The sequence below is a fragment of the Rattus norvegicus genome, chromosome 7 (assembly GCF_036323735.1).
Source record: "Rattus norvegicus strain BN/NHsdMcwi chromosome 7, GRCr8, whole genome shotgun sequence".
In the NCBI taxonomy this organism is placed as follows: Eukaryota; Metazoa; Chordata; class Mammalia; order Rodentia; family Muridae; genus Rattus; species Rattus norvegicus.
Genome location: NC_086025.1, coordinates 100436729 through 100461438, shown reverse-complemented (window position 1 = coordinate 100461438; position 24710 = coordinate 100436729). Strand labels below are relative to the sequence as shown.

General features: G+C 44.5%; 2 protein-coding genes across 5 annotated transcripts in view; one reads left to right on the top strand and one right to left on the bottom strand.

The window, feature by feature from the left end:
- The window catches only part of Tg (thyroglobulin), a 184898-nt gene that overhangs the window by 30808 nt on the left and 129380 nt on the right, over positions 1-24710 (bottom strand). The gene's annotated exons all lie outside the window — the stretch shown is intronic.
- Positions 1-24710, top strand: part of Sla (src-like adaptor) — a 50374-nt gene that overhangs the window by 12402 nt on the left and 13262 nt on the right. The window contains exons 2-3 of one of the 3 annotated variants that reach the window (XM_039079357.2): positions 6146-6340; positions 17146-17243. In XM_039079357.2, coding sequence (XP_038935285.1) covers positions 17183-17243 — 61 coding nt within the window. In that variant the 5' untranslated portion in view covers positions 6146-6340; positions 17146-17182. Of the gene's footprint in view, positions 1-6145; positions 6341-17050; positions 17244-24710 lie in introns of those variants that run through there. The other 2 variants (NM_178097.3, XM_063263691.1) reach the window with 2 other exon arrangements.

Genomic DNA, 24710 nt, shown 5'->3' with positions numbered 1-24710 from the left:
TGTTAGGTGGAGAAGCACTGCTCCAGTCTAACAGAGATGATTAGCATTACAGTTTCATGTCAGTCTAGGCTTTTTCCACAGCTTCCCATTTCTGGTCTGATTAGTCATGGATCGGTGCATGCTGAGCTGACCCTGACTGATAATTTTACACCTATCCAGCTGGTTCTGATTGTGCATCAGTGACTTAAATAACATCAAAGTCAACTTCAAGCTTGCTTTTCTTCTGACAATAAAATCTTGTCATGAGGAAGTGGAACATCGAGGTATGAGAAGACATCTAGGAGAGCATGAGGTGGGATTTCAGTAAGCGTGATAACAGTCCTGCTATGGAGTTGAGCCTCGTTCTGTACTGTTTAAAATGTCCAGAGGTGACTGGCCAGTAACTTTGGCATGGCTGCTCATGAGATGAGGGTGCTGGGGCAGAATGGTGCCAAAATCTTCCTGGGACAGTGTCAGGAAGCTGAACACAGTAGCCTTATCACCAGCCAGGCATCCAGCTGTTTCCAGATCCCAGTACAAGTCTTGTTGCTGCTGGGAGTCATTCTATTATGAGGCTAATTCCAGCAACTTCTGCACAAAGATGCCCCAGGGAGTCTGATCAGCAGAACATGACTATGGCTTTAAGGGCTTTAGAGATCTTGGGGAAGGCGGCTTCTTCCTCTCTTTTGGAAACTCATCCCTCAGTCTTCTCAGCCCCCTTCTCCCTGTGAGTGTCTGCTTGTTCTACACAGACGCTGCATCCCATGCACTGCGTACTGTCCCCGCCTCTTAGAACTGATGGTGTCTGCAAGTCAGGACTGCAGAGCTGGAGGCTGGTCTTATTAGACAATCTTAAAATATGTTGCTGTGAGGCCCAACACCCTCAACATTCCCTTACCATGAATGCCCTTCTCATGGGAAGACATCATAATAGCCTTGTTCTTAGAATTTCAAAACATTTTCAAGACTTCAGCTTAGAAATAATCCATTTCCTCTTTGGTATCTGTTAGTAATCATCTCCCAAATAGAATACCCTCCATCAGTCCACTGCAGCCCCATGTAAAGATTCTAGAGTATGTGTCTATTGATAATATTTAAGAAATGTCACTCCTTCAGTTTCTATGAGTATAGGTACATATTTGTTGAGTTACCTAAGGAAACAGTTTATGACTAGGACTATCCTGAGAAATCACTTCTAGTTTTGCTGTAGGTACATGATACAGAGTTAGGAAGTAACTAATCAAACAATAAAGCAACACTGGGAAAAAGAGGGGAGCCAGGAGCATACCTACATTAAGGGGTTCTGCTCTGCTGATAGTAGCAGGTAAGCAGCAAACCATTTGACCTTGGACAGCTTTAGATTGCTATGGCTACTGGCGAGCTGCAGACGGACACCACTGCCATGCCATGCCTGCCATCCTTCATCCTTCCTAATGCCACATGGCATGATCCATGCTGAGTATCCATGAAGTGCCCAGGACAATAGTAATAGGAACAATATCAGAAGGAGAGGACACAGATGGGCTTATTCTTTAGCCTGTTCTAATAGATTTTAGAGGAACAGTAGATGAGTCAAAGAGCCAAGATGACTGTCACTGGCCAGTACTGTCATCATTATCGACTCCAGACAAGACAAGATAGCCATTCTACAAAAACAGGAATTGAGAAAGCGGTGCAGAGAAAACACCCCATGAGTCCCCTCACTTGTCTAGCTGTATCAAATTCTCCAACTTTTAAAAATCTCCTTAAAACATCAACCCCTGGTTAGTCTTGGACACCAAAGCCTTGCCAGATGCTTCTTCTGGGGTGCCTGTGCACGAGAGCACCCCCCCCATGCTGCCTTATCGTGCTTGTCTCCTGTATGCTCTTCCACTCAAGGTTAGCTCTAGAAGGTAGATCAAGTGGCAGCCCTGTCTCTCCTAGCTCTGCCCTGCACTACCCTACAGAGGCTCCATCACAACTATTTCAACAGATAAGTGTCTGAGTCAGATCTAGGACAGATGGTGACTTTCAAGCTAACACATTTAGAAGTTAGTATACTATTCATATGGAGCTGAGAACCACACAAGGTCTGGAGGCACATTGGTGGGTTTAGTTGAGCAAGGACAAAAGGACAGGGTTGTACAGAGTTAGGTATTTCTGCCACCTTCCTAAGCAGAGGCAGCCATGGGAAAGAGCTTTTACTTTTTTCTTTTGCTGAGGAACTATTAGTCCCAGGAGTCTTCCTGCAAAAACAGTGCCTGATGACACACATAGGTTTGGAAATGGTTTGCAGTGGGTGTACTCAGATCTCCCCACAAGCCACTTCTCTAACTCTAAGCCAATCTCAAAGCAGAACTTGTACCTCCTGAGAAATGGAACTGTCTACCCATCCCTACATGGGAAAGACAGCCTAAGAGGAAATAAATAAAAATGCCTTTGTGCCCCAGGCACAGTCTCTTTTCCCCATTCACTTGGTGGATACTTGTGGGTCACCTGCTCAGGGTAGGTTCACTGGTTATTTGTTAGACTCACTGCCTCCAGTGTCCATGTGTCAGACCTGCCTTGGGTTTTCCAAGGGTCCACAGAAATGGAGCCTTTGATGTTTTTATAGAACACTAGGAGATTTATGTTTATTTCCCCAAGAGTGCTAAGGAGCAAGAAGTACTATATTATGCTCTGTGAGAAACTTGAAAATCCGCACAAGGTCATACAGCCCTGCCTGTAGTTAACTGGACTCCATATCTTGACTTTGAGTCCTGTGTTGCAAATACAGCTCCCAAGAGTATCAAAAAGGGAGGTTTCATTTCTGGTTGGGGAGCTCTAGGGAGAGGTGACCTCTGGGTAGCCCAGGAGGACTATACATCTGCAGGAGGGAGGATGTCCACACAGGCAGGAAAGGCATCTACATGCTTTTGAGCTGCCTAATCAAGTACATTAGTACCTGATTCTTTTCACTCAAGGGGTGCTTCCTGGTTCTTGAGCTTGGATTCCTCATCATCTATTTTCCCCAACATCTATAGAAAAAGAAGGAAAATAAATCCTAAACTCCACAGACTGGGGATTTACTGATAGTCTCACATACCTGCCATGAAACACCAAATTGCTTTACAGCTTATCTCCTGCTGAGCCTAACGCCTCCAGGAGAACTGAATCCAAAGAAATGAGCTGTGAATTGTTCCAGTTAGGAGGCTGCCAGCTCTAGCTGGGGATTGTGGCAGCTGACCCATGACATGGTGTCTTGTCCCTTATAGCAAGGGAAGAAATCACACTGTCCCACTTCACTGAGAGATCTTTGGCTCACTTGTGGCTAACAGCTTGGTATCTCCCTGTTGCAGTTTATTTGTATAACTAATATCTAATTAATTTGCAAAGCCCTCTGGAAATCTGACACAGATGGCCTGAGTGCCTTTGTGGGCCTAAATTGTGACCTCTTGAGAGGTAGCTGTCATTTGTTAATACAGTTCAGCCTGGCTGGCCACACACTTAGTTTGAGGCTCCTGGAAGGCCGTCATCTATCTTTATCTTTTGTGCTGACTCCAGATATTAAAGACCTTAGAGGACCCTCTATTGTATGGATGAAATCTAGCTTTATCCTGCTAAATCTCAATGCATTGTAGAACTGGAGCCCAGGAGTCTTCTGGGTTGTTCTCCAGCTCCCTCCTTACTTAATCTGCATTTAGTCTGTTGATTTTAGCAGGTGGCCCCATCTTCTTTACTAGATTATAAACTCAAGGACAAAGATGGGTAGATCTATCTATGCCATCTTGCTGCCCATTCTGAATGGATATAAAAGTTTGCAGTCCCACCTAGTGTTCAGCATCTGGGAGTGACCCATTTTATGCTGGATCTGGGCAACTGCAAAGAACATTTTACTAGGTATCCCCTATGGACAGGACCTCATTTTACTGGTACATAGTACTGAGCACACACAGTGCCTGGCACATATAGAGTGCTACAAAAGGCCAGTGAACGACTGAATAAATCTCAGAACACACACCTGGATAAATGACAGTGTTCTCATCCTCAGTGGATTAAGGGAGGATGGCGGATACACTTCTGAGGTACAGGGTGCAAGATAGACCACAGAAGGGTATTCAGGGCACTGCCCGAGCAGAAGCAGAGGCCTTTGCGGCAAACTAACATGGTTTTCCTCTGTAGGACCTCTGCCCTCCCACAGACTTTGACCCTGTGAGTCTGAGTTCAGAACTGGGATTCTATTGATTGCTTGTTTCCCTCTGCCATTGCTGTTCCTCAGACTTACATGGTCACAAGAGTAGTTTCTTTTGTATGAACCTCTCACTCCACTTGTTCTGAGGCTATCTGAACCCTAAAATAACAACTCAATGACCCCACATATACCTTGTCCCCAACCACCACTGCCTGTGGACATCTGCTTCAGAGATCACTGTGTCTCTTTTAGAGCAGCACTGCAAATGTGGGCTGCCCTCTATGTCTCTATCCAATGGCTCTGGTAAGCGAGGCTCAGGTTGGGCAGGACTGTCACTGGCTTAACATCCTGGCTGAATCCCAGTGACTGGATGGCCAGCCATATTGAGAGAAGGAATGCCAGAAACAGGAATGAATTCATGTAAGCAGGAGGGGTTCTACATAGATGCTTTAAAAGTCCTTACCCCTGTCTCTCTGGATGTCCCTCCCTCTAGAGCTCTGTCACTCCTCGGTGCATGTGGGGGAAAGCCCCACTTCAGCTGATTCTGCTTGCTTGCTCTTCCTCACTGAGGCCACTCTACAAAGTTCCTACACTATCTGCCTGCTACCTTCCCAGCATGCTCTGCACAGAGCTGGCTTTTCACAAGCCAGCTGAATCTGTCTAGTACACAGCAAGTACTAAATTTAGATGCTGCCGCACTGTTTGTAATTTATATTTGCAAAGGACACCCAGCAAGGTTTCTAAATGACTGTCTTGAGGTCTACATTGGACTCGTTGGGTGGGGTCCTTGGATCATAGGCCCCAGACTCTGCTCTGGCTCTGTGAGGACTAGCTGTGGACTGTGTGAAATCACTGAACTCTCTGAGGGGTTTTAACTTTTAGAAATGGGAATGGCAGAGAGTGGCCTATAGGCACTACTGTCTGTCATTTTCTCATTAGAAATAGGCTTCTCTCCTACCCAGCATCACGCACATAGGTTCCCCTGGTACAGACTCACACATTATGAAATGATATTTTTTGCATTTATAACAATATATAGTATAAAGACACTTTATATTCTAATTTCAAACGATGGGAAATTTTGAAACAGAGCAATGTGTGCACATCCAGTCATCTGAGTCCTCATGGAAGTTGCCTAACCCCACCTTCCCTTCCCCTTTCTCTTGAGTATATTCATTTTAGTGAACTGTTTTAGAATGATATGCTCCTACATGTGTGTGAGCACACATTTTCCCTAGGAACTAGAGCCTTCTTCCATATGGCTGTCTATCATCATTGTGTTGTATAATAGTGACATCCTTGTGACAATCATCCATGTCCAGTGTGAGCCTGGGTGTCTCATCCATTTGACAGATTAGAACTTGGAGGCCTCTAGTTAAAATCACTTTGACAGGGCAACTTGGTTGCTTCTAGTTCTTCCTCCTTAAATCTGGGCTCCCTCAAGGATAATGCCTTGCTCCAGTCTGCCATCACTCCCTTTTGCCTGTTAAGCTCTGTCTAAAGAGCCATTTTAATTTCTTCTAGCAGTACCTTAGTGGATGTAGGTTTTGTGCCCCGGCTCTGCTGGGTAGCTCTGCCAAGGGGAATATCTGTCCTCTGTCTTTGGTCCCGGGCAACTGAAACAGGCCCATAGAAGAGCACAGCTCCAGGGACTGCTCTAGGTCCCTTCTATAGTGACACAAGAGAGCTGTGAAAATGAAGAAACTCTGGATAGAAAAGCTGCAGTGACCTATCCTTAGTTTCCTTGGACCCAGAAAGCTCTGGGGACACAAACGGGCAAATTCACAGCCCCATCTGCCTTTTAATTAGAAAAAGAGAGGGAAAGAGAGTGTGTTTCTATAAGCCCTGGCAATTTACAGTCAAGCTGGCTGTATTCTCAAGTGCTTTGTAAAGGAATTAGTGCGTCCCTTCTCTTCCCCATTGTCCTTGTAGAGAGAAGTCGGCTTTGGGTGGTTAGTGAAAACAGGAACCTGCCCTCCTACCAGCCCCATGCCTTTGCCTTCCTTGTTTCAACAGAGGAAGTGTGAGGCCCTTTAGCAACTACAACTCTGCAGCCTGCTTGATAACATGGGCTTTGCCTACACTCCCACTGGAGCCCGTGTGGTCCACTCAACCTGGAACAGCAGCAGCAGCTGATGAGAACTGGTGCCCCTCAACCCATTGACTGTCTACTGTGAGCTCCCAGGAAGAGGCCATGGTCTGCATCTGAAGGTACTCAGGGAACTGTGGCTGGGACAGAGTCAGGACAGACTTTAGGAGACCTCTGGAGGTACAGCCGTTAGGACTAGGCTTTGGGGAGCTAAAGAAGGACCCCTGAAATCGATCAGGGAAAAGTCCTAGTGAAGAACTTCCTCAGCACTGTGACTGCTCAGAGGATGCTGAGAAAGTGCACACAAAGGGGAAGGTGCTGTGCTGGGTGGTGGGCAGCCTGTTTTCTTGCCAGGGGCACTCTGACCCAGGAAACATCTAGGATGTGACAGCTATATCGCCTGTGAGCAAGTCATTTAAACTACTGTAGACCCCTGTGCTCTCATCTACGGAATGGAAACAGTGCTGCCTAGAGCACACAAAAGTTGGTTAGATGAACTGAGGCAGCATATGCATATGCATAGTGTCCAACATAGGCCCAGATACATGGTAGGTGTCTAGTGAGGGCTGTCAGCCAGCCATATGTCTAAAAATGCAGAGGCCTTGAATGACAGTAGTTGGGCCATGTGGAGGCTGGTAGTTTAAAATTCCTGGGGAAAGTGGTACAGATAATCGCAATTATCTAAGCAGGAAGTAGACAGATGGGAGAGGGAGGGCTAAAGAGAAGACCAACACTCAATTCATATAAATTTTGAAATCATGAAATGTTATAAATGAAAGAAATGCTGGAAATTCAAAATTTCCTAAGCAATGTGCTGTGGTACATGATAAGTGGGGACCTGCATATTGAGAGAAACTGGTGTTGGAGAACAATCTTGGGCCTCAGAATGGCCCTCCTGGGGCCTCTGAATGGGGTCTGAACAGATATTTGCTGTGCAGAGTGAGTGTGTTAAATATAATTTTAAGTTACTTTCAGTCAACTTTCAGAACACAATTGTTCTTCACTTCTGACTAGTGAAAAAAGAGGCTCAGAAAGTTTAACTGATTTATTCGAGTCATTTAGCTGGTTCAGAGATACATGAAGCTAGGAGCTCTAAGGACCTTTATAGGGGAAGGAAGAGTCTTGGTGAGGGCAAGGACTAAGGACAAAGATCTTGTTGACAGTGGTGCTTTTGTGTTTAACATCCCATAGTCTGCAGATTGTCCTTTTGAGGGTTGCTAGAAGATGCTGAATTGCAAGACTATTCAACTGTGCTGTGTTGTAGTGGGAGGGATAGGAGTTCTGGCAACTTCTGTTGGAACATATTTTCCAGTCACTGGATGCTATTTAAGATCCTTAGCACACTCTAGAAGTGTAGTGATAATTTGTGGGACAGACACACTGAAATCCACTTGGATATCTCCTTTCTATTAGAGCTCAGATCGAAGTACCTAGGAAGGCATTTCAGCTTTGCCTTGAGAGGACTGTGTGACTCTGGGCAAATTCCTTTGCCTTTCTGAAAGTCTGCTTATTTTTTTCCTTTATTAGAAGAAGCTTAATTTCTGTGATGTTTGTAAGAAGTGCCCATTATATGCAACATGTAGCTTAGTAGCTAGCTGTTAATGCCATTTCTGAGCCAGGCGAAGCCTGCCTAATTACACAGACATTCTCAGCAGAAAATTTCTAGTAGTGTTAAATATGGGGAGAGCGAACTTCAAAGTCAAGACATGGGGCTCCTTCTCTCTTTTCTGAAGACAAATTGTTGTTGTTGCTCCACTGGACAGAAGGAAGCCTTATCAGTGGACACCTATCTCAACAGATGTTCCTATCAGAGAGAAATCTCTGCTTCTCTGGGCTGGGGAAGCTGTGGATGACAGAATGTCCTTAAATTCATAAGTTACTTATTTCAGACCACGTTCATCTATCTTCTGCACTCATAAAGGTGACTGAGTGGTAATGTCTTATTTCCTATTAAGTAGGAAATTATTTACTGCAATTCTGCCATGAAATTGGATTAAAAAGCCTCATTAAGAGTCTTCAGCAAATCAGACCATTTGTTAGTCACCTGAAGGGCGGATATATGAGTACCTCTTGTTGTAAACATGTCTGTCTATCCATTCCTCATCTACCAACCCACCCATCTTTCCATCCATCCATCTACCCTTCCTTCTTTCTTCCCTTTCTTCCTCTGTTCTATTTATCCCTCCACCCACTCATTCATTCACCCACTCATATGTCAAGACATCTACCTTATCATCCATCTATCCATCCATCCACCAGTATATCTATCCATCTATTCACCCATCCTTCCATCTATACATCTGTTCCCTCAGTACACACATACTGGAGTCATACCATGTGGCAGACTCCCTTCCTCTCTCACCCCAAACTTCTGAAGAGGAATTAAGTACATCATGTCCCAACCACTTCCTCCCAACTGAGAGCCATTCAGGAAGGAACATACTTGAATACAGTAATTCCAGCTACAGCTATATGTGGGGCTCAAGGGCACAGTGTCTTACTTCTGTTATTAGCCTTGGCGAGTCTCAATTCTTTAAGCAGCAGACAGCTGGGGGCTATGCTAAAAGGCTGGGTATATATGGTAAGCAGGTAAAGTAGAGACTCAGAGAATCTCAAAGGAAAGTGATCATTGTTTTCTGGCTGGGGTTCCCCTATCCTAACACCAGATATCTCACACCAGACTAAGCATTTTACATTCCTAGCAAAATTTACATCTTCATTTATTACACGTAATTATTGTACATGTATTAGGCACCAGATACATGAAGGATCACATTTTTCTTTTTAGTTGAGAGTACTTGTATCCATCCTCAGAAAGTTGTCCTGGGGCGGTATTGCTTCATGCTACACTCTGCCATTTCCTAATGCTCTAAGGTATCAGAAGTGGCAGCCAGCCCTGGAAGCAGATGTTTGGCTGGGTTCACAGCCTGCCCCTATTTCTGAGCAGCCCACTAATACCAGAGATAAGTTGAATGATTTCTCTGGTCTCAGTTTTCTGAAAAAAAATGCCAAAGGTCTAGATTTATGGATGTCAAAGGAGATGGTATTTTGAATATAGAGACATCAGAAGTCCTGCATGTATGTTCACCTTTGCCCATAACCATTCTTGCTGTGTGTTAGGCCACTGAAACTCATAAGCATTCACATCAGCCTGTGATGAACATAGGATGTCCTCCATCTGGTCTGCCTACTTTTTATGAAGCAACAGATGGCCTCTCAAGGAAGGATAGTGACTTGCTCAGTGCTCACTCTAGCTGGCCCACTCTGGGTGCTAAAGATGTAATATATGGAAAGTAAAATTTAGGGGAGACTGGTTTAACTCATCTTCACGACAGGCAGTCACTCTTCAGATGATTTCACAACAGAGTCTGAGTCTAAGAACCAGATCTCTGGTTAGGCACTGTGCATGAGGAATTGGCTTCCAGTGGTCAGATGCAGCAGACACAGCAGGCCTCTGTTCCTTCTGCAGAGCATCTCAAGCAAACCAAGTTCATAAAGCACTAGCACGCCTCTTTTCTGGGAGCAACATGACTGACAGAATTAGAGCCGAGAGTAAGAAAATGTATGCCCTGAAAGTTGACCTCTTCCCTGATTAGGTTCCTCATTTGTCAAGTGAACATTCTGGGTATTGAATAAATCAGAGCATTTTAAGCATAACAGAGACCTTCAATACAGTGGCTGCTCAGTGAACTCAGTGTCTCCTTTCCTTTGCAAACTAAGAAGTATGTCTGGGGCAGGAGGGCTTCCATATAAACTGCTAGTTAGAAGGAAGGTTTGTTGATTCATTGGTGGGAAGATAAACTATATATATATATATATATATATGGAGAGAGAGAGAGAGAGAGAGAGAGAGAGAGAGAGAGAGAATCCTCAAAAAAGTTAAAGTACAACTGTACCAAAACTGAGTGTGGGTCCAAGGACTCCAAGTCAGTAAACAACATGGATATCTGCATAACTATGTTTACTGGGGGAGTATAAACAATGGTTAAGATAAGGAACAAGCCTAGGTGTTCATCAACAGAGCAGTGAAGAACATGTTGTACACATCCATCCATCCACACAGCCAACAGTTTTATTCAGCTATAAAGATGAATGAGATTATGCTGTCTTTGGAAAATGCAATTTGAGATCAATATATTAACAAAATAAGCCAGACTTAGAAAGCAAATATTATGATCTTCCCCTTGTGTGAAACCTAGATCTCTCTCTCTCTCTCTCTCTCTCTCTCTCTCTCTCTCTGTGTGTGTGTGTGTGTGTGTATGTGTGTGTGTGTCTCCCTCTCCCCCTCACATTCATACATGTATACCCACACATGTAAGTGTATATGTATACCCATACACATAAGCAGGCCATGAAGGCACAGGGGACAAAAATTGGGGAAAAGAAAGGAAACTGTCTAAGGACAGTAGAAAGGGACAGGAGAGGGTAATAGAAGAAAATCTTGTCAAAGCACATGACATACTTCAATGGATGCAATATAAACCAATTACACTGTATAATAAATACAGGCTAAAGAATTTTGTCAATTTTAGACTGTTGGATTTAGTGTCCCAGAGCTAACTGGTACTGCTGGGAGGCCCATTGGGCTTACACATCCAGGGATGTAAAGTGGGAATCCAATACTAGGTCATAGCATGCCATTTTACATCACAAAGGTTATCAAATACTTCAAACTAGAGAATTTCTCAGCACTAATTGCTAAAGGTGACCAGGACATTGCAAGTGGCTCTGGTTGGCTGGCACACTGCGGTTTTTGTTTTATCTGCTTCTGATCTCCTTGAGGATTATGCTCTGGGGTTGAGAGAGGAAGAAACAATACAGAAATAAATCAGCAAGGGGACAGTCATGATCTAATACTCGGTCAACAGCTTAGAGTCAGAACCCAGCTTGGGGCAGTGCCCAGAGCAGTCTCTTAACTGTGATGGTTGCCTTGGACTTATGGAAGAGCAGCTGTCTGAGTCCTACTTGACCTGAGATCCTAGCCAGGCTGACTCACAAGGAAGGGGTCATCATCTGTGCATATTACATTGAGCACAACTCAGATTTCTATCTTGATGGTAAGTTTGTGAGTAACGCTGGTGAGTCACATGTATGAATGAAATGAAAAAGGAACTTTTGCTGGGAAACGTGATGTTGTGAAGAAATCACAGACTTGCTAGTGTTGGGGCCCAGATTTCTGTGCACATGCTAGCTTCTCCCCGAATGTCTCTCTCAGGGTCCTTCTCCTATAACTGGACCTATATTTACAAATCTCCATGTGAAATGGTTAGTCAACAGCAACTTGCCTTGATCTTCTTTGAATTGGGAAAACTTCCTTCAAAATAACATGTTCAAAACAACAGGCTTGAGCGAAATTGGACTAGGCATGTTCAATACTTCCCACATTGTAAAGCAATGCCTATAATCATGCTCAAAAAACATACAATCAAAAAAAAGGGTTATGGGGGTTGGGGATTTAGCTCAGTGGTAGAGCACTTGCCTAGCAAGCGCAAGGCCCTGGGTTCGGTCCCCAGCTCCGAAAAAAAAGAAAAAAAGAAAAAAAGGGTTATGTTTTAAGTAAGTTTCTACTACATTCATAGCTGGCTGTGACCTCTTGCAGTCCATGCGGTATGAGTTGACATGTCTAGAAGGACCCCAAGTCATTCTCCCAGTAGGATTTTACATTCTGGCTGTGAGTTAGGCACACAATGGCTGATTGCAAGGTACCATCATGGGTATGTAGGTTTTGACCTTACTTGGTGCCCCAGGAGATAGACGCAATGGCCCAGCCCCCTCTCTCTATGCAGGAAACAGAAATGGACAGCAGGACTGAGCAGTAGACAAGGAATGATGGGGTCATAGGGTGGGCTGCCCCGGCATACCCGTTCAGGGAAAGACACCTGCCAATTGAGGCCAGGATGTGGTGGGGTGCCCCAGGATATCCTGCCAGGTTCTCAGAGGAGCCCGGCACTAAGCCCCAGTGACAGCTTCTATTTTCCCTGAGGCAAATTGTTAGACCCCAGGCATCACTGAACAAGTCTCAGGGAGACCAGTCATGCCTTTTGGGTGGAGGTGGGTAGATGAGGCAGTGTAGCCAAGAAAGGGCAAGTGATTTGCCCAACTGGCACAGTGAGCTATTTAATGACTCTGGCACATCAAAGGAACTGGCATTTGGCACAGTTTTTTGGCTACCAATAATCAAACACTTTACTCCTTTATTTATGCATAGCAATTTATTTCTCAGACAACTTTGTGGAGCATACTTTTGTATCTTAAATCAGGAGAAAAGAGCAGACTGTGGAGGCCCAGAGGAAAAAAAGTGGCCTGAGGACAGGTAGACAGTGAGTGGGGACCTGGACTAGTTAGTAGTAACCCTGCTCTGCAGACCCACCTGTGAGGCTCTCTGAGTTTGGACCAGCTTTGAAGCACAAAACAAATTCATGCACATAAGGCAAGTGTGGAGACTCCAGAGATGTTTCTATCAGAAACTTAAGAATCTGCCTATGATATCACTCACACCCAGAGAGAGTCCTTGGGAAGTCCTGAGAAAGGTTCAAGTGCTATGTTGATATATTCAGTGTATGCATAGGCTGGTTTCATTTTAATGAAGTTGATCGCTGTAATAAATGCCCATAACTACAATATTCCAGAGTCTCAGGCAAAGAAAAGGTCAAAAGTTCTAGGCTAGCCTGGCTATGTTGCAAGACCATATATATACCATTAGGATAGTCACCATCTTCTGTTTTGTTCTGACCTATAGTGTTGCAGTTCTAAGCGCTGGCAAGTCTGGAATTATTTTCATATCTTCCCCCTGAACTGAGGTAGCATTAAGCCTTCACTGATCTCTCTTCTGTCCCTTATCCTTCTCATAGTGGGTTTCTAGGCTTAGGCTTCTAGTCATGACTATTTTTTTTCTAACAGGCCCCTTGGACTTCATGTCCCTTGTATGAATATATAGTTCCCCTCAAAGTTTATGATTGCCAACTTTGGCTACATGACTGAAGAATTCCTTTGCTGCTGTCTTCTAAGACCAGAAAGAAGAATAGGAGGCTAGGGCAAGTCCCCAGAGGTAGAAAAAGTGTGGGCATTAGAGCCAGTAGACCTGCTTTGACCTCTGTGTTACCTCTGCCTAGTCTTGAAACCTCAGAGCATGTGGCAAGCATAGACTATGTGAGCAGTCAGGCATAATTATTGCAGTACTTAACCCTATGCAGAAAAGCGCAAAACTAATCTGCTTGGTGTCTGTTCCATGTGTCACTGTTGTGGTTAGAGGTGACATATTGAGTGGACATTGAGGTTCCTGACTAGTGGCTTCTGGCTCCCAAACCTTAGAAGATGGCCACATAAGTGAATTTATAGCTGTCATGTTGTAGAAGAAATAGCTTACTACAGGGAAGGTTGGGCTCTTAGGTTTTACATTCATGCCTGCTGTGTCCAAGGCTCCTGTGTGACTTCCAGGGTGTACTCCCACCTTGCCCCTGGTTGAAGTTTTGATGTTCTTTCTCTTTGATGTTCTGAAAAGGGTGCAGATGCCCTTCCTTTCCACAGACAGACATGGGTGGTAAGTTTGCCATGTAGGAAACACATATAGTTCTACTGTGGGATACCATCAGAGTAGAAGACTTGGGAGCTGTCAGACCCCTTGCACTGATGCAGACTCACAGTGGAAAGGGCTGGAGCTGAGCAGGGAAAAGAACTGCAGAGGACACTTACCCTATGACAGCTCCAGCAAAGACCTGGGATATTTCTCCCTCTAAACCACTCAAACAGTGGGAAGACACGCACTGTCCAATGCCATCTAGAGAACAGCATGGACACAGCAGAGGGCATGCTGCCTTAAGTCAAGAAAGATGGAGTTTCTACATGGGAACCCAAGAAGTTGGGCCAGCCCCTGACCACCCCTCTTACAATAAAACAGAAGTGTCTGCTCTCAGAGATTCTGGCGAGAAGGTAGCCTGGCACATGCCGCCTACCTTCCTTCCATTCTAAAGAATATAAGGACAGAATTTGTACTCCTTCCAGTGGGATTTTGTAAAAATGATGATGGCTTTTTTCTCTTATTAATCATCTTCCAAGAGCCATAGAGCTCTGATTGCTAGAATGAAGTGGGGTTAAAAGGCTCGCTCTCTGGAGACAGTTACTCTCCTATTCATCTCATTTTTCAGAAGTGGAAACTGAGGATAAAGGGCACACAGAAAATAGCTTTCATGTCAAGACTGGAGGGAGGTGACAAGCCACTATAGTCCTTCCACCTGGACCTGGAGGAGGAAGCATTCCACAGAGAAAGTGGTGGGGGAGGCAGAGATGGGCAGAGCCAGTGTTAATTAACTTAGCTCTGTTCTGCCCTTTTCTTATTGTTCCTAGAAGCAATTAGTCGCTTGTACCTTCTCTCCACCTCTCGCCACTATAGAAAACTGTCACGGATTAAATCAAATTGCTCAGTTATTTCCTCTGGGAGGCCCTGGCTCTCCTCCTTCTGGGGATTGCCACTCTTCTCAAAGAAAAGCTTGGAAGTAGTGACTTAACTCCTTCCTGGAGGCTCTGTGAAGTGGTGTGATGCTATGGGCTGTGGAGATGACAGGAAGCTGGTGGTTTGAGGGGGATCTTCAGCCCTCTTGTCAGGAGAAGGCAAGAGAGGATAACACTTCAGAACCAGGAAAGTGAGGTAAGAGCTAAGCCCCAGGCCTAGGATCAGGCTGCTCACCCTGTGTTCCTCAGCTTGTGATTTTGGGTTTGTCTCTGTGTGCATTGTAGTCTTCCTATGTGAACAAAAAAATGTTTGTTTCCAGCTTGGCATCCTTCCTCCCTTCCTGCATCCTTCAAGAACTGGGAGGGAACTGGGAAGAGTTTGAATGCCAGGCACTGTACTGTCTCTGGTCAGTAGGTGCTGTCTTTCTGAAACCCTTGGCTCAGGGTCAGGTATGGGTTAGAAGCTTAGCACTGTCCACTGTGCTGGCAGGGGAGAGGTTAAGTCATTACCTATTCCAAATTTAAAGATTTTTTTTTAGAGTACAACTGTGCACTCACTATCGATCGAGAAATCTTTTTTCCTCAAAGAAAAAGGAAATTTATGACATTGTAATATGTTGGAAATTTCACTGTTTTCACTTTGTCTTGTGGTATATACATTCTTTACCAAGTGGGTGAAATAAGGGTGTAACAAAAATCACATATACCCCTAATTTCAATTAGCAAGTGAAATATAAGTGAATAATGATATATGTAAATATATATATGTAAATATATGTATATATAAACTGTTAGGTCCATTTTTGTTGTTGGGGCGTACGTGATTTCAAGGCTGACCCCTAGGCATTGGACCCTATCATTCTCCTTGCTTCCTAAAAGATGAGGAGTTCTAACTCCTGTCTCCCCGTCTTGAAAGTTAGGATAGAGAGCAGACCTTCCTCTACCTCCTCTTAGAGGCCTTGCTCTCAGAGCATGGCTCTTTCGAGAATGTTTACACATAGGACTTGAAATTTTAAGCTTAACAGTAGCTCAAAAGCCACATGTACTCAGTAGAGGTTGTACTTTGACTTTTGAATTCTGATTTTTTTCCTAGGCTCATATCTGTGGTTCAGTCTTCTCTCCTAATGATGGACAGCAGGATAGAGCTAAGATCCCCATCAGATTCTGTACAGGGCGCTGTGTTGCTGAACTTTTATGGTCTAGGTTTGGTATAAAATATAATTTTGACTTATGGTATTCTCAGCATGTGAAGGGCATTTGAGGAGCTGGCCCCGTGGCTGGAGACTGGCTGCACACACAGAATATAGATATGTGATCTGAAGCCAGAGTCTCAAACTCATGTGACCTTGACCCACGTTGTACACTCAGAACAGGTAGAATGTTTCTGTTTGGTGTGTGTGTTTCCTCTCAGCCTAGAGATTGGCCAGTTTCTTCTCCTTTTCCTGGAAGTGGAAACTCTGTCTAGACTTATGGCCATGTTCTCTGTGCTTCCGTCATCTTGGAAGACACAGCATCTGTAAGACTTTCTTCTCTTTTAAAAATACTTGTCCAAAGTCCCTGGATTTGAATGTTTGTCAGCATGATGATGTCCAGCCAGGCCATGAACTATGTTTCACCTGTTTTAACTCAGTTTTGTGGCAAATACCCAATAGATGTCCAACCCCACCCCCCACCCCAGAGCAGGCAAGAAAACATTAACAGTTTGTCAGGGGATGTCAGTTCATAAAAAAGAGCTACAGCATAGCAGTCTGTGTGGGACTCCTGGAAAGCCCATCATGAGGCAAATGAGACAGCCTGTCCATTACCTGTATGTGGCTTGGGACAAGTCATTTCCTATTTGGGGTTTGTTTTCTTACGGACACAAGGGTTTGCCATTATCAAGGCTAGTGTCGAGGTGACTCTGTTTGGCAGCCTGGAAAGTATACTCCAAAGAAGTCATGAAGTTTCAGTCATGAATCTGGCTTTGCAAGTCTTTGTTAACATGGGCATGAAAATTCAAACAGACAAGAAAGAATCAAAGAAAAATGCCCTAGCATGTTCTGGCCCTGCCCCTACACCTTCAGACTGTGAAGCCTTTTACCTTCTAAATGTGGTGTGTCCTGAATTCCTGGACCATGAGAACTGTTGGCAGGGGTCTGTGAGCACAGCTTCTTTGGGGCTACTTATGATACTACTCAACTTCTCCAGCACCCCCTTCTCTGCTCAGCAGTGGTGTGGAGGAATGGAAACTTTTGCCACCAACAGCACTTGCTAGCAACTTCCTTCTCTGTGGTTTTTCTCTGTCATCCCCTTGATAAAAGAATTTGAGCTGTGCCTCTGTCACCAACACTCATGAATTGCATCTTGACATAAAAAACAGCCCCCTTTCAAGAAGCAGGCTGCCTGAGAAATGATGCACCATGCGCTCTGAACTAGGTCACTCTCCACTCAGGGAGCTGTGGGTGCGCTTCACTCTGCGTGTGTGTCTCTTTTACTGCAGGCTTCCAGGACCTTCCACATCTCGAGGAGAGAAAGAGATGGGGAACAGCATGAAATCCACACCTGCACCTTTGGAGAGACCACTATCCAACACTGAGGGTAAGTCTGACTTCTCTGGAGAGATATTTAACTCAGTTCTATAATAGCCCACAGGAAAGGACCATGATTGATGGTGGTACTTGTTAAATCTGGGCAGTGGGTACTGCTGTGACATTGTACAATTCCCTTACTTTGTGCTTCAAATATTTAATAATGAACATTAGGAAGGGTTAGAGGCTTGGTGATGGGAAAGTGTTGTCAGTTTCAGAGGGAACTCTTAAAATTCGTAAGCTCCTTTGACAGAGTGCATATGGAGTTTGAGACAATGTTAAGCTTAGAATCTCAAGTCCTGTGTGCATACACTCTTGAAAGAGCCATGATCTAAGAGCAAGGCCTCTGAGAGGAGGCAGAGGGAGGTTGGCATTCCTCAGCTCATGACTTTGGGTTTGTCTCTCTGCGTACTCTGTAGTTTTCCTACATGAAAAAAAGTAGGCTTCTAACTTTCCTTCCTTCTCCCTTTTTCCTCCTCTCTCCATTCACCTCTTCCTCTATCCCCTCTTCTCTCTCTCTCTCTCTCTCTCTCTCTCTCTCTCTCTCTCTCTCTCTGAATTTTAGGAATCACTCTGGGCCAGAGGGGCCTGTATGCTTGAGGAAGTCTAATGAAAACACTGACCTCCAAAGACTTGCCCATTAGCTTTTACTTTTTAAATGCTAATTGACATAAAGTAGTCTTTTTCTTTTTCCATTGTGTGGGCAGGAGGTTACACCTAAGAAGGAGGCTCAGGGGTCTCCCGTCTGACTGCTGGGTTAGGAGAATTCCCCAGGCTTGTACCAGGGTATACTCCAGATAGTCACACAATTGCCCCACCCTGAAAAGCTTCCTCTCTTGTCAGGCCTGACTTGATTTCATCTTTCTTCCCATACCTATTTGAGTAAGGGAGGAGGTGCCAAGCCACTGCTGGTCTGATTTACTTCCATTTGGCATTGCATGAATTGCTAGGCTTCAGGTCAGCTTGCAGCTATAGTTTCCTCTGATGGCCTGGGTGACAAAAGGCTCAGGGCAAGGGGTTCTGCCCTAGGGTTCTCAAGACAAAAGAAGTCTTGGCCTTCAGGAGCTCCTTCTTCAGCATGCCAGGACAGTGAAGGCCTGAGCATGTGTGCTCATCAGTGTGATTCCTAGGAACTAGTGTCATAAAGACATCGTCAATTTTTTTGGGAAAGTGTACATTTCAGAGGAACAGAACGCCATAGACTCTCAAGTCCTTTAGAAGCTGTGTGATCTTGGGTTAGTACCCCAGTCTTCCATGGCTATCCTCAGGGACTTAGCTTTGATCTTTTGCCACCACAGTAGAGCAAAGAGCAGTGACCTAGTTGTAGGGTGGGAGTACTTTAAGATTCACTTGAGGTCAGCTACCTAAGTAGATTGTATCTACAGGGCCATCCCTTAATGTGTTAGCCTCCCTCAAGTGTGAGCCTCCCTCAAGTGTAAATGCAGTGGAACTGGCAACCCCAGGAACTTTCTTACAGAATTACAAATAGTAAATTTCCAAGTCCATGCAAACTTCAGACAACTCTCTTCAGGGAGAGCCACATGCATACAGCACAGAATTAATTAAAACCGGGGGCCTCCCAGGATGTTGGGGAAACACATATTTCCACCCAATAAAGACAACCTAGTTACTCTGCTGTAATCCCCTCCCCCACCCCTACCGATTGGTTTCTTCCTTCTGAATCACTGTGACCTACAGAGTGACACCTCATATCAGACCATGCAAACCAGCTGTGCTCAGAACCCATCCCACTGTGCCTGGGTAGAAATCACACCCACTCCATAAGCACGTACACAGCTGATACCAATTAAAAACAGAGCTGAGCAAGGTACAAAGAGGGAGGAAATGGGTAAATCTCAAGACCCAGCAGAGCTGTGATGGTGGGTGGAGGGTGGATACAGCAAGCTGTATTTTCAACCAGGCCCTGGAAGGTCTTAAGTTCCTAAAGCTGGCATATCCCAGGCCAGTGCTAGTTCTGCCTCCATATCTAACACAATCAAGAGCTGACTGGCCAGGTCAACACGGTGTCTCTTAGTTCTCATTTTTATAACAGTAATAACTGTAGTGTGGCTTGGTGTCTGAGATATGCCTGCCACACATGGTTCTAAGAGCTTTATGCATATGACATGAGCCATTGGATATATATAAGTATCTCACATAAGAATAGCAGTTCATGTGAAAATCCCTTTAAAGCAACTCCTAATGTTTATAATAGCCCAACAACATTAGCACCATCACCCTCTTTAATTTGCAGTGGTGGAAACTGAGGCCAGGAAGGTCAAGTGAATCTCCTAACACCATCCAGCTTGTCAGGGATATGTGAGGATAAAACAAGCAGATTAACTGAGCATAGTGTTCAGTGTCCCTCCATTTTTTAAAACTCCATCATATTCCAGGGTAGCCTATGCTCTAAGAGAGGATGTGCCTGGAGTGAGGAATTATGCCCAGTCATCAGATCCAATGATACAGACACTCTTGGGCTATTGTGAGATCTCATAAATGAAGCACCCGTAAGGTCTTGACCTAGGTGCTCACTTCTAGATCACTAACCCTCTTCTGGAGCATGGGATAGCTTTAGACAGAAGGAGATCTGGTTTCTGAGTCTCTTTACCCTTAATTAATATAAAATACAAGTAAGTACCCTATCAAATCCCTACCTGTAGATGATAGGACCCACAGACCTGGCTTACATGCATCAGCAGAGCTAGGTAGGCCTTCTGCCAAGCAGCCCTGCAGCTCTATCTGATTGGCTATGTTCACAGGTGCTGCTTACTGGCAAAGTTACTGAAAGTCAGGCCTAATGGCGACCTTTCAGGAGCCAATGGGTTTGGATATGACTCAAACGGTATGAAAGCAGAAGCTGAAACAACACAGCCATTCAGCCCTGTACCCACTAGCCACAGGGGTTGCTGGCACCAGCTCTGAAGGCTCTTGTGGATCCGGTCTTTATCTATGGAGGATGGAGTGTCGATTGAGAAGAGCCTAGACACGAGGTGCAAAGAGAGCTATGTGAAGTGACCATGGACCCATAGTCTCATGCTGTCCCCTGGACATGTCATTAACTCTCCAGCTATGCCATCCTATCCCGCACATAAGAACAGGTGACCTACAGGGCTGCGTAAAATATGAGGAGGGATGGGTACAGTTTTTGGTACAGCCACCAATGAGGCTACTGAGCAGGTGCTAGCATTAGAAAAGAAGCGGTTGTGACACGCTAAAGAATAAACAGACCACAAAGGCCTGTTCTTTATGAGCTAGGTGACATGTGACCAGTATCCTGTCTGGGCTCCTTTCTACTCACGTTCCTTTCCTTACATGATACATTCGTATATTCTGTTCCCCACTCCTACTCATTCCCCAGCTATCAGCAAGTATTTGGATACTTGTCTCCTCTCACCAAGTGGAGTTTTTGTTTAGATGAGCCAAAGGTGGTAAGATACCCTCACATTGGCACTCCTGTGTATCAGTAATACCGAGATGATCCAGCTGGAGCTGGTCTTGATTGCAAAAGAGTATGCATATCCTGTGTGGGAATGATCCTGTGAGTCATGAAGGCCACATAGTCCACCACAAGGCAGATTTTGATATGTCCTGTTTTAATATGGGAACAAGCCAAGCTCTAGTTAGTTAAAAGAAGCCTTCCTTCAAATTACAAAGCTCTAAAGTGGTGGCATGTGGGTCACTCAGCTGATTTCAAAGGCTCTGGGTTCCTCGTGGCCAGCACATATTTATTCTGTGAATCTGTATGTCCCTCCTTCCTTATCCCCTTTCCTAGTTCGTTCATTACTTCGTAGGATCCAAATGTTCATTTTTCTGAAAAAGGAAGCAAAATCCACTTTGTATACAAGGTAAAGTCCTAATGGATTTGTACCATCCTCTCATTTAGCTTCCTGATTTCACATGCTACATGTGTAAGTCTGCCTAATCTGGTAGCTTAAATGGATGTCAAAATGTCTGCAGCAGTTTGTCAAAAAATTTAGTCCTTTTTTAAATAAATGAAAAAAACACAGCCAACTTTCAGTAATAACATGGCTCTGAGAAGCCTTGGAGATGTCTTTGAGGAGAAAACATATATCTCACCCCAGACATTTGTTTCCCTGTAGGGATCAGAGTTCAGGGAAGACAGTGGGACCCTGAAACCAAATCTGCTCACTATGGCCACGCTGATGTTCCCTGGAGGTTTAAGCCAGGCTGTGTGTCTTCTATCGATTTATCCTTTGGTGTTCTGTCTCTAGTAATGAGGAGGAGCACACCGAATGTCCCTGCAACCCTTAGGCAGAAAACCAAGTACAAGGCTGTGCTGGTGATAGTTCACTGTCATAATTGTGAAAACTTTGTTGTTAAGAAAACTCCAGGATGGGTTTGCTCCCCAGCTCCAAAAAAAGAAAAAAAAAAGAAAAAAGAAAAGAAAACTCCAGGAGAAACTGCTTCTGCAACTGTGAATCTGTAACCCCCAGGATCCCTCTTTTTTCACTGGAATGCATGCATTCACAATGGGCTTCTGTGTTTTCTTTATTTCAGTTTCCTTTTGTTTTTGACACTATAAAAGGTGGCTTTGCAATGTTTCACAGTTTTAACCTTGAGTATACAGTGCGACCACATCAAGCCACGAACACTGTGATGGACACAGGCTCTATTTAAAGGGGCTATTCTTATAGATATCATATTTTAGGAATCATTTTAACCCTCTTTTCATAAGAGTATATACCAATAAGTTTTTCTCTGCTTGGAATTCTCTAGGGACAGCACAGAGAACCCTAACATAGACTCTGTTCGATGTTTTCCACTCACATGCCTGAAGTGTCTGGCAAGCTCCAGACTGGCCCAGGGCTGCCTGACTGTGAATACCCCTGTGTTCAGTCCTCTAGGAGCTCTTAGCCAGAAACGGGCATTTCCTCTGACAGTCATATAGATGTGCCAGGGCAACTTTGAGACACTGCTTCAGGTAGGAGCTAGCAGAGCACCAAGTCTCTTCCAGAGGCTGGAGTTGCTGAGAATGGAGGCAGTGAGGAGAGAACCAATGTGACTGGGCAGAGGGACAGCACCTGCTGAGGCCTTAGGTCTGGAAAAGGCCTGTCACTCTCAGCTGGCAGCTTAGGGAGTAAGCATTTCATAATTGGATACATCAGGCCAGGAGAAATGTGTTTCTATCTCAAGAGCATCCCCTGCCCATCATGGTTACAGAACAGGAAATTCTTGGTGGGGGTGGGCATGAAAGGTGTCATACCCTTGGGCATCCAGACTCTGAATGATGCCCCAGCAGAGCAGCTGTGAAGATTTTCAAGGAAGGTTTATCCAGGGCTCCTTGATGGCCTGGTCTTCACCATTGACCTGTACCTACTGTGCACTGGCATTTCGTTTACTTATAGGCAACCTCCAAGATTGCTTAAGGTTCATGCCCAGAGGCTGGCTCTGTACCTTATTAGAATTCAGAACTTCTTTCTTCAAACCTAATTCAACTGGAATGCTGCTTTTAATTAGTGGGGTAATACCTGGGCCACAAAGAGAAGAACTTCTTTTTAAAATTTTCATTAAGGCAGAGTGTTAGAATCACCCATAGCCAGAAGTCTCACTCAGCTAACAAGAAAGGTTTTTCCTGTCTGACCCAGCTGTTTCTTGGGAACCCTTATTCCTTTCCAATGACTCATTAGGACACTTACTTTTTGTTCCCCCTTGTAAACATTTACATCATTAATTGCCCATGACTCAGTTTCCCCAAAATGAACAATACATTTGCATGTACTGTTCCATTGTGATAACTGATTTCTGCTTCATTCACCAATCTTCACTTAGCCGACTGCACTTAGCCAACTCCTGGGAGCTCTGTTCAGATTACTTAATCAATCTCACATTTAATCTCTCTCTCTCTCTCTCTCTCTCTCTCTCTCTCTCTCTCTCTCTCTCTCTCTGGGTGAGTCTGCACAAAAGATTTAACAGTTGGCCTGTAGGACTTTTAGACTGTGAGAGGTCAGAGCTGGAGTATCAGTACAGGTCAGTACATCACAGAAAGGGGCTTGCTAGGCACCCAGCCTGCACAGCTAAGTACCAGGGTTCTACTGAACTTTCTGAAGCCAGGGCATAAAAAATGTCTCCTATGATTCTAGGACTTAGAATGTAGCCTTCTGTCAAGGAGGAAGAGGTGGGCTTAGTCACTACTGCTGGGGTCAGGGTTGGGCCTCAGTGAAGATTCACTAAATGAATACATGTAAGATGTAATCTGGAAGTAAGGGTTCTGATGCCCAGCCAGTCAGTAGAGTGCTAACTAACTTTGCTGCTTTGTAAGTGTGTAGTTTCCCTCAGTGTACCCCAATACTAACCTGCATCAACACGTATGGGTTGTGGAAAATCACTAAGGATGGAAGCAAACGTTGCTAGGCATCAGGAAGGAGATTTGCATCTTATCATTGCATCTCTGTAGCCAACTGGGCTCACATGAACCAAAGAGCACACTTCCCTGTGCAAGTGGCATTAAAAATCTCATTCATACATACATGAGCTCATATTAGAAGGAGGCAGAATGTAGGTCATGTAGAATCTCAGATGCCAAGCGAAGGGATTTCAATTTTAACATACCTACAATAAGAAGTACTCACAATCACAACTGCACTAAAATCCCTGTTGATTGGAGGCATGACATAGTGCTCATCCACTCCAAGGAAGAAGGGTGTGTGTATGTATGTGTATCTGTGTGTCTGTGTGTATGTTGTTATTGTTGTCATCATTGTTGTTGTTGTTTTGTCTCTTTAAACACAGAGCCTGGGGATCCCTGGAGGATCCTCACAATTGATTAGCCTGACAGTTTTCCCCAAGTACCATAGATGTGGGATACACGGGGCCTAAGGATGGCACCTGAAAATATAATACTAAGAATTTTTTAATTAGAGTTATACATGTGTATGATATGTTTTGATTAGATTTACTTTTTTTACACTTCATGTTGGATATCTTTTTAACTAGTCCTTTTGTCTGTCTGTCTGTCCTATCCACTATCCATCTCTCCATCCATCCATCCATCCATCCATCCATCCATCCATCCATCTAGCTATCTGATTATTGTGGCTCACTTAGCTTAAGTGGGATTACTTGTCTGTACATGAATGGGAAGAAATATGTATACAAGGTTATGCAACTTCACTGGCCACACCATTGAGAGGAATGAGGGTGTCCACTCATTAACTGTCAGTAGCACTGCAAGCCATGTGAATGCCTCTAAGAAAGAGTCTTTTCATAGCCTTCTGGTATAAGGCTCTTTCATCTAGCACCCCATTTTCAAGATGGAAATACAGAGGCGTTAGACACTGGGCAAACCTAGAAATAAAGCCATAAGGTGTGACTCTAGTATTTAGATCTCAGAACCTCCCACCCCCATTTTTTTTTCACATATGCACACTGGAACCAAGGTAGGGTTATGGTCAAAGCATGTTCTGTGGCCACAAGGCCTGTCTGAAGGCTATCTTCATGGGGAAGAGGTCTGGAA